General features: G+C 48.4%; 1 protein-coding gene across 7 annotated transcripts in view; it reads right to left on the bottom strand.

Moving 5' to 3' along the window:
• Positions 1–476: 476 nt before the first annotated feature.
• Positions 477–10,589, bottom strand: part of Hrh1 (histamine receptor H1) — an 85,363-nt gene continuing 75,250 nt past the window's right edge. For 6 of the 7 annotated variants that reach the window (NM_008285.4, NM_001317125.1, NM_001317126.1 and 3 more), the window contains one exon: positions 477–4,050. In NM_008285.4, coding sequence (NP_032311.2) covers positions 2,549–4,015 — 1,467 coding nt within the window. In that variant the 5' untranslated portion in view covers positions 4,016–4,050 and the 3' untranslated portion in view covers positions 477–2,548. The remainder of the gene's footprint in view (positions 4,051–10,589) is intronic. The other variant, XM_030255192.1, reaches the window with a different exon arrangement.

Here is a 10,589-nt window from a genome sequence, read left to right as displayed (position 1 = left end):
ATCTGGAAGCACGGCTTTTGGGAGCCGAATAAGACAAAGCATTAGAACCAATGTCCAACACAGAAGTCAATGCTGGGTAAATTAGTAAGTTTAACAAGCAAGTTTCCCGAGAACTTACCTGAAGATAATCAGGCCATGGAGAGAATCCTGAAGGAACTGGAGAGTCCAGTACAGTGTTACACAGTGATGGTAAGGCACAAAGCCTGGCTGTTGGCATATGTTCATGGTGGTGGCAGTGGCAGCGGTGTGTGTGTGTGTGTGTGTGTGTGTCCCAGAAGTCAATGTTGGGTGCCTTCCTTTATCCATCTGATGCTTAGTTTTTGAGACAGTGTCACTTGCTGAATCTTATCCTTGCAGACCCAGCTAAATAAGCTGGGATACTGAATGCTAAGGACCCACAGTCTCTGTCTCTCCAGCACTGGGATTACAGTTGCACGCTGCCACACTTATTTTTAAAATTTATTTTATTTTTATATGTATATGAGTGTTTTCCTTGTATGTATGTGCACTGTGTGTGTGTGTGTGTTCCCCACAGGGCCAGAAGAGAGCATCTGATCCTCAGGAACTGGTGTGAGCTGCCATGTGTGTGCTAAAGCCATACCTGGATCTTCTACAAGAGCAGCCAGGGTTCGTAATTACTGAGCTATCTCTCCAGTCCCAACTTTACCTTTTATATTTATTTCATGTGTGTGTGTGTGTGTGTGTGTTACCTTTAGGTATGCATGTATACCAACTGTGTGCCTTGTGCCTGAGGAGACTAGAAGAAGGGGTTGGATCCCCTGGAACTAGTGTTATAAATACTTGTGAGTTGCTATGTAGGAGGTGGGAACTGAACCTGGGTCCTCTATATGATTAAGCAATGCGCTTAACCACCAAGCCATCACCCCAGCCCAATGTCTTTATTTTTAGGTTCACGTGAAAGCCTCCTTTGTAAGAGTTGGAAACTCTGAGCATTGTCACAGGGCATCATATGTTCCTTAGCGGAAGACTTGTATTCACTGATCCCTCTTTGTCCTTGTCAGACCCAAGTCAAAGCTCCTTTCTCAGCATAGCCCAAAGACCCCCCAAGCTTGAGCATAAAGAGTGTCCCAGGATGCAAGAAGGAGTAAGATGCTTCTTAGAACCACCACCAGGGGCAGAAGCTGAGGGTTGGCCATGGCCATCCCGTACAAAAGTCCTTTTAGAGGACATTTATAAATTTGAGTAGAAACCAGAGAGAAATCCTTGTCAGGCTTTCATTTCCACCTGTTCCCCCAGCCTTTGAGACTCAGAAAAGTAGACAGAAAGCAGCCCTGTAACAGTATCCTTCCGAATGTCATGTTTTAGGTAAGCAAAAATATCTCGTTTGGACAGATCATGCAAACAGGAACACAGACACAAAAGACCAGCTTTTACAGGGGTTCCTACTTGTGACACACATAGATGTTTAACATTACATTTTAAAACACAAATCACAACCCAACTGTGGCATAAATAAAACTGGACGCTCCCATGCCTTCAACAGGATTCACTTAGCATGTGTGACTAGAAGCCACACAGTCTCACAGAGAAAAGCACATGTGTCCCTTCTGAAGGTCACCCTCTGTGGACAGATGTGCTTCGTGACAGTCACGTCTCCCGGGGAACATTGCGAGTACATGACAGGGGTCATTTCTTCCTTTTTGGAGAAGGCGAGTGACAAGGAGTTGGGACCATACAAAGTTCTCATCCCAAGTTTCCAAGTGTCAAATGATCCCAGGAACCTTCTTTTCCCTTGGCTGTTACCCGCTTGTCATGTGAGGCCTGGAGTGAGAGTGCCCTGGTGGAGTCTTAAGAAACAAGGCTCTCTTGCCTCACCTTTGCTTAAAATACAACCGTGGAGAAACCACTTCCTCCCCTTCTTGACACTTGAGGACAGGTTTTGTTACTGTGCCACCATTTTAAAAAGCCAAAAGAACTAAGGGTTGAAAATGATGGACTCACAAGCTGCCTAATTTCCTAGCAACTCTGAGACACGGGTAAGGCAGGTTCCACGGTGGGGCAGACAGCTCCGGACAAAGCTCTAAGAGAGGCGAGGCTCAGAAGGACTGTGTTTTAAGAAGTGCGGCTGCAATGGAATAGCTGCCATACCTCTCCAGGTGACCACTGGAAGGGGACAGCATCCGTATACCTGCCTCTGCAGTCACATAGCTTTTGTTCAGGAAGTCTGAGTCCAGGCTAACTCTCCAGAAGAACTGTAGCCACACATTCCCACTTCGGTTACTAAGGAACTTCAAGTCAGAGACTTTGACTTCCAAGGAGTATCTGAGACTCCCACAGTCCCTGAGGGCCAGGCGTGCTCTGCCTGGGTCTCTTTCAGATGCTCTGCTTTCTACCCAGGGTACAATTGCTCTGCTGCCTGCTTTCCTTCTGACAGACCCTGGGAATGCCTTCACACTGCTCAGCCCAGGACCTTCGATTCCACTTCCTAAGGCTCAGGGGTCTAGCGACGCCCATGCTTTCTTCCTCTGGCTCCCTCTTGGACATCAGACGTTGTCTATCCACCATGTGGCATCCTTTGGACATGCCCTTAGGAACGAATGTGCAGAATTTTTTTGAATGTCTTCTTGAAGTTCTCGTTGCACAGCGGGTAGATGAGGGGGTTCAGCGTGGAGTTGATGTAGCCCAGCCAAATGGTGAACATGTGCACAGGTTCGCTGCAGCAGCTGTTGCAGAAGGCAATGACCATGAAGAAGATGAAATAGGGAATCCAGCAGAGAATGAATGCTGCCATGATACAACCCAACTGCTTGGCTGCCTTCCGCTCTCGGTTCAAGTGCAACCCGGACACATACTGTCTGGAATGTGAGCGGAGCCTCTTCCAGGTGACTTTGATGTAGTCCAGGCCACTGTTAGACCTGCTTCTCGCTTTGACTTTGCCCAGCCCTGGCTCTATGCTGGTGTCTGAGTCTGTGGTCCGGGAGAAGGACTGTCGATCCACCAAGGTCTGGTCCTCTGATGTCTCACTGATCCGCCGGCAAGTACTCAGGCTCTGCTCATCCATTTTGGGCTGGCTCAAGGTCTGGTCATTGGCCTTTGAGCCCCTGGCATCTCCCTCAGGCACAGGCTGTGTCTGCATGACGTCAAGACGGAAACAGGGGCGTGTGACTGTTTCCCTTTCCCCCTCTTGGCTGAAGACAGTCGGAGAGGTCACCTTGGGGTCTTCAGATGTTGACTTCTGATCCAGACCTCCAGTAGGGTCTCTTGACGGCCTCTTCTGGACCCCCCAGGGAGACTCTTTCCCAGGTTTCTTGGCACCCTCTTTGGCATCCTCCGACCTCAGCTTGATTTCTAAAAAGGTAGGGAGGGACCCGTTGGTGAGCTGGCGGTGCTGACAGTGTCGCCGCACAGCCTTGTAGATCTTCACATAGAACCACAGCATGAGCAAAGTGGGGAGGTAGAAGTTGATGATGGCGGTCATGATCTTGAACCAAGTGACATTGTAGAAATCTGTCTCACACTTATCTTCCCGAAGCTCTGGGGCCAGGGGCGTGAAGTGATGCCAGCCAAGTATAGGTATAACCCACAGGAAGGAGAGAAACCAGGCCCCCAGGATGGTAGCTGAAGCACGGGTCTTGGTTCGATACCTCAGGTACCGGAGGGGTTGCTGGACAGAGCGGTAGCGATCAATACACAGGATGAAGACACTAAAGATGGATGCCGTGCTGGCCACATAATCCATAGAGAGCCAAAAGAGGCAGAGGGGGCGGCCCAGGGACCACTTGGTCATGATAAGATAGAGGATGTTCATGGGCATGACGACTGCCCCTACAATCAGGTCTGCTACCGACAGGCTGACAATGTACAGGTTGCCCACGGTGTGTAGCTTGCGCTCACTGCGCACTGCATACAGCACCAGCAGGTTGAGGCCCACTGTGACCAGGGAGATACTACTTAGAACCACCACCAGGGGCAGCAGCTGAGGGCTGGCCATGGCTGTCCTGTTCCCCTCACACATCTTGTCTTCGGAGGCAGAAGAGGTGTTGGGAAGGCTCATTGGCACAAGGGCAGCCTCCAGTGATGGCTCCCTCCCTGGGAGAAAAGACACAAGATCAGGGTCAGAGGTCAAGGTGATCAGAGGTCACCCATGATGAGCATCATGGTGGTCAGACTGGGAGTAAAGCGGCTGGGGACAGGGGACACCCATCCCACCGTCAGGACCATGTATTCACTCATGTGTTCCTATGGTCCTCACACCCCGCCAGGGACTAGTTGCTGAATTCCTGGCATTATTTTTTATATCAGAGATACCACCATGGACAAACCAGAGAAAAAACTCTGATCTTGTGGAGTTTAGATACCAGAGTTTAACCAGATCAGGGTGATCAGCACCTTGTACAAGTCTTATTTCAAACATGTCCTGAACACCCTGAGCAGTCTCATCATCTGGGTCCTCTTTGATTGCCCTGGGCCAAAAATGTGGCCAGAAAGAGGCTGTGGGGCTCAAAAGCATGCTCCCTCTGTGACAAAGATGCCAAGCTATGAAAATCACCCTTTCCCTCTACCCTACTCCTGAAAGGAAGTGAGGAAGGGGTGTTTGGGGTATGATGCTAGTTTGGAGGTAGTTAGGAATATCAAGAAAACCCCAGAGACTACAGTTTAAGGTTATGTGGTCATGCAGCTGCTGAAGTAATTCTGCAATCTTGCTCATATCATAGCTAAATGTGCTCTTTGCTTAAGCCACTGCCCAAGAATTGTTGTTGGAAGCAGGGCAGCTGCTGGAAGGGAGCAGTTGGGAAGGAGCTGATGGGGTGGAGCTGTTGCGAAGTCCTTGGAAAGAAAGCCCTGTGCCCAGCCCCGCACAGTGAGGCCAGAGGAATGCCTGCAGTTCCATGGAAGTGGAAAAGCCTTGGGGAACTCTGTGAGCCGGCTGTGAGCCCAGAAAGAAATGGCCACACAGGGAGCTCAGCAAACAGCACGGCCTGAGAAAGGCTGCTGCAATTCCAAGAAAGGAGGGGGAGCCTTAGGGCCAGGCCTGAGGGAATGCTGGGGACTTCCCGAGAAAAGAGAGATGCCTCAGGGACCTGTGGGTTCTACGCCTGGAGTGTATGGTCACACACAGAGAACTGCAGAGGGCCCATGAGAGAGATCTCCCCTACTCCATGCCCCACTCAGAGCCAGATACTTCAAAATAAAAGAAAACAAAATACCAAAGTACTAATAAAATGGAAAAAAATAAAAAAGGAAAAATATTTTCCAATGCTAGAAATCAAACCTAAAGCGTCACCGTCCCCAAACAAGTGCTCTGTCGCCAAGCCACACAGCCTTAAATAAAAATGTCCAAATGATCAGGAATTTGGTGTCAGGAGTTGCAGAGCATCGCAGTATCTGAGGACCCTTCTGGACAGCTGCAGGGTTACAGGGCCGCAGTGGCTGGGAAGTGCCTGTGCTGTATCCAACCCTTAGGCAGGACCTAGACAGGAAATAAGAAGCCAGTGTGCTCTGCCCTCCATTCGGATCAGCAGTTTGAAGAGAAGACCCACAACAGTTTCTAAAAGAGGGCCAGGAGCTTGTGGCGAGAAGGGGAGGCATGCCAATACAGACCCCACTCCATCAGGCTTCACGGCCCACAGAGACTACAGAGAAAAATGAGGACAAGACCCTGTCCAGTCTCACTTCTCACCAGAGACTGTGAAGAAGGTGGGGGCACACAGAGACTAGGACCCCCACTTGGCCTCATATCCCAGCGGTGACTGACTAGAACACGGGAGAAACGGGCTTCCGTATGACCTCACATAACACAGGCATCTGAAAGGAAAGGTGGGGGCATGTAGAGACAGGGGCCTGCAGAGAGGATGAGGGTGGGGACATGGATCCTTTCAGCCTCATACACTCTCCTGGTCCCCAGCAGACTGAGCAGCCTAGATTCTGGCAAGATAGCCTTATATCAAAAGCAGAAAATGCCTCCTCCTTCCCTCCCTCCCCCCTCCCCTCCTTCCTCCCTCCATGCTAGAAGGCCAACATCCTTCTGAATTACAGTGATGGATACAGACCAAAGCCACAGACCAAAGCCATCAGAAGGAGCAGGCTCTTTAGTAATTACAAATAGTAAAATCCAATCAAGCTCAAGTACCATGAAACAAGCCCAAGGTCAATGTTCCTTCCACATTCTGGACCACAGACAGTAAGAAGCCAAGCTCCGGGCATCTCTCACACATCTGTTACATTAATCTGAGCACCCCCACACTCAGAGATGCCAAGAATTTTACTCAAAGCCACACAGCTCAAGAGTGTTTGCCGAAACTGTGGTTGAGGAATACTCCCTTTGGGTCTCTCACCTGAGTACCACTGGCATCTGGTAGATGCCTTACTCTGGGTGGGGTCTGCCCTGTGCCTGGTCTGTGCAAACATCCCCGGCTTCTGTGCTTGGGGCACCAGTAGCAGAAACATCCCAGAGTGGCAACTGCATATCTGATGTCAGATATTCCCTGGAGTACAGAAGAAAGTGTTCCCACGGCAATGGCACATTTGTTAAGCTTAGGGCACAACATGCATCTCACAGTAAGGGGGGCTTGCTTGTGCTGTGGGTTTAAACAGGGTCTCTCTCTCTCTCTCTCTCTCTCTCCTTCTCTCTCTCTCTCTCTCTCTCTCTCTCTCTCTCTCTCTCTCTCTCTCTCTCTCTGTGTGTGTGTGTGTGTGCATGTGTCCATGCATCTGTGGGTCCGTGTGTCTGTGCATCCATGTGTTCGTGCACCCGTGTGTCCGTGCAGGTACTCTCAGAGGCTCAGAGAGTCAGTTGGATGCCACGAAGATGGCAGTATGAGTAGCTGATGACTGTTGGGCTGGGGTGCTGGGATCATCTGCAAGAGCAGTTCACGTTCTGACACAGAGCCATGTCTTCAGTCCTTGATTTGGTTTTGGAGACAGGGGCTCATGTAACCCAGGCGAGCCTCCAACTCAAACTCCCTATAGAGCTAAGGATGACCCCGAACTTCTGATCCTTTTGTCTCCATCTCCTGAATTCTGGGGTGAGGAGCATGTGCCACCATGCCCAGTTTTATGCAGTCCTGGGGACAGATCCCATGGCCTCCTGAATGCTAGGCGATTTCCCGAGTGCTGCCAACTGAGCCACATCCCCACACCCAGCATGGATTCGTCACCAGTCAGATCTTATCTGGTAAAAAGCCAGGAGTTACCTGAGAAATTTAAGCTCTTTTTTCATGGAAAGCACATAACAAGAGGTAGTTTCCACATAATCTAAATTAAATGCCATCCATCTTTCTCAAAGGTAATGATCTGACGAAAACCTGCAATGGTGGCTTCAGATGTAGCATTCAAGGCACTTAGCACTGTGCCTGGCATAGAGCAGGTGCTCGGTTGTTGTAACTGCCATATTTTCCAACAGCCATAGCTGCCCCAGTCCAGCTAAAGAGGCCACCTTCTCTTCTTCTTATTGCCTTGGCTTGCTTTCATTTACTTGTTTGCTCACTTGTTTGTTTGTTTGTTTGTTTGTTTAGACGGGGTTTAAATATGTAGACCAGGATGGCCTCAAACTCACAGAGATCTGCCTGCCTGTCTCCCAAGTGCTGGGATTAAAGGCACATGCCAGCACTAACTTACTGATGAGTACCGTTCCATGCCGTTTAGACAACTTGCCTAGCCTCCCTTGGAAGCTTCAGAGTTAGTAAAAACTTTTATAGTAATCTGAAACATGAAAAAGATGTAGACCCAAGGTGGGTAATCTCAAAAGGTCATCTCTGGCCTCTAATGACCTCAAAAAAAATCCAGAATAAAACAAATAAACAGATCTCCACTGTGTGAGTCCCCAAGAAGACTGACCTGCAGGTGTGCGGTTTGTATGTGGGTGCAGACGAGTCTATAAGGGCTTCTAGTCACCATCATGGGAGGGGCCTCATGGGTCCTCCAACCCACTAGGGGACTGCTCATCTTGGGATCAAGGTAGACCTTCAAGTCTTGGAGGAACCATTGGTACTGACACCTGAACCTGACTCCGGGCTCTCTCTGGCTTCCTGTTTCATATGCTATGGCCATTGCCTTCCACACACGTGCCAAAGCAGTGCCATTGGAGGCTACTGCACTGGGGATGCCCAAACTTGGCTTTTTGATCACCTGAATTCTGAGCTGCATCAATCTTTTTTCCTTTATACTTAGCCTGTTTTGGGTCTCTTGTTACAGTAACAGAGAGTAAGGGTCACTAAAGCAGAGACTATCATCTTAGACCACTCATGACAATATAGGAAAATCTGAAGACAAAATTAAATCTTCAAGGTGTTGTTTGTACATGCTGGTGCCAACTCTACTGACCAAAAGGCTCTGAGGGAGGGTGGATCTCTGCTACACTCATGGCTCTCTCTGGGCTGTGAAAAACATTATCTTTAATATTTCCCAAAGTGTCAAGAAATGAGATTTGACTTAATTTAATGATAGGAAAAATAGTACATCAACCACATTTGTTTTTAAAAACACAATAAAAATAAATTTCATTTGAAAACAATAAAACAATGTGCTGTATTTTTTTAAAAACAGGTTTATTTTCTCTAGAAAGAATGAGAATTCAGGATTCCATTTGGGCACATTCTGAACGGATCCCCATTCCAGCCTACGCTATTCATTTGCATAGATGGCACTTCTAGTTGAGTAAGTGAAAACATTAATTTCTTGGCTCCCATTCCAAGTAAAAAGCACCATGGGCAAGGCTGTGCCAAGGATGGCATAGCCTCCTCGTGTCTGGGAGGGCATAATTTGCACAATGCCCTAAGCTTGGCAGTGCCACCTTCTGTGTGCACAGAGCAGATGCTGGTGGCGGGAGACCATTTGAACTCTGCTGCAGAGGTCAGTCCCAGTGAAAGAAGCAGTTGGCAGGTGACCTTGAGCTTGGGCAGAGGTCCTCGGAGATCTTCTGGGGTGCAGGTTGACATCCTGGTGTCTAGGGGCTGGAAAAATAGCTCAGTAGTAAGAATGTTTACTGCTCTCAAAGAGGACCTTGGTTCAGTTCCCAGCACCCACATGACAGCCCAAAACCACCTGTAATTCCAGTTCCTGGGGGATCCTACATCTCCTTCTGACTCTGACAGCTTCGGGCTTATACACGGCACACATGCATGCATTAAGGCAAAACAAGCATACACATAAACACATGCACATACACAAAAAACAGGCATACACATAAAATTAAAACAAATACATTTTTAAACAAAGTATGTTTCTTAGATATGATACTAAAGGTTCAAGCCTGAAAGGAGAAGTTGGTAAACCAGACTTAGAGCCCAACATAGAGCCCACCATGGTCTGGGGTGTAATCTGGCACTCATGAGGCTGAGGCAGGAGGATCAGCATGAGTTCAAGGTCAGCCTGAGCTACACAGTGTGTAGCGGGGCAGCCTTGGAAACATAAGGAGATCTTGTCTCAAACAAACACCATGGGAAACTTGTGTTTCAAAAGGAAGCATAGGGCTGTGGAAGGCAGAGGATCCTTTGTTCTGTATTTGATCTGTATGTGCTATATCCAGGATACGCCCACAATGCACTGCAGCTGTGACTGGGATCATGTAGGAGTGTGTGGACAAAGTGACAGTGTTGACCACATCGGGTAAACATACCATGCTCACATGAATGAAACAGTCTGATAAAGACTGTCTAGGACATAGCATCATCAGGAAGGGGCCTGTGACTATAGAAAGAACTCCTCCCACACAACCATGAGAAGATGAGAAGATGAGAAGTGGCCCCCTTTAACAAGCAGGAAAGGACATTTTACTGAAAAGACAGAAAAGATAGGAAATGCCTTCCAACTCCAGGAAAATATTTGCAATAGTGTGGATCTCTAGGGAAATGCAAATCACTACCACAGTGACACACCACTTCGTGTCTACTGGGCTGATTAATAATTAAGAAAGAACAATAGCCAGTGCTGGATGTAGACAAGTTAGCCTCAAGGGCTGCTGGGAAAATATGAAGTGGCACAGGTGCTGTGGGAGGCAGTGCAGGTTCTTCAGATGTTTAAATATAGTCTCCTTTGGAGCTGAAATCACATGCCTAGATGCTATCCGCACACCAGAGAACCAAGAACGTGTGTCCACAGGAGACAGGCATGCAAACAGCATTGTTCACAATGGCCTAGAGAAACCCAAGACAGCAGCTGGTGACTGTATCCTAACTACACAGCCTATTACTGAAAGGGTCACTGGACGCCAATCAGTGAGAAGGAACAAAGTACTGACAGGCTGAGTCACACTTGGTGCTGCGTGCCTTTAATCCAACGCTTGTGTGGTAGAAGCAGGTAGGTCTGCTTGTAAGCTTAAAGACAGTCTGATCTACACAAAAACAAAACAAAATCACACACACACACACACACACACACACACACACACAACTCCACACAATGAAACACAAAGGCAGCGATTATCCAGAACCAGCGAATCAGAGAGAGACAGGCAAACAGACACACAGACAGATAGACTGACAGTTTGTAACGACTCAGAGTGGTTCAAGAACAGGAGGAACCTTTGGGGGGAATGATAGAATGTGCTGCAGTTGGGGTGTGTGTGTGTGTGTGTGTGTGTGTGTGTGTGTGTGTGTAGCCTGCATGTATAGATACGCTCCCTGTATGAG

Source organism: Mus musculus, chromosome 6 (assembly GCF_000001635.26).
Source record: "Mus musculus strain C57BL/6J chromosome 6, GRCm38.p6 C57BL/6J".
Lineage (NCBI taxonomy): Eukaryota > Metazoa > Chordata > Mammalia > Rodentia > Muridae > Mus > Mus musculus.
Note: the sequence above shows the minus strand (reverse complement) of the source record. Positions and strands in the feature narration are given on the sequence as shown.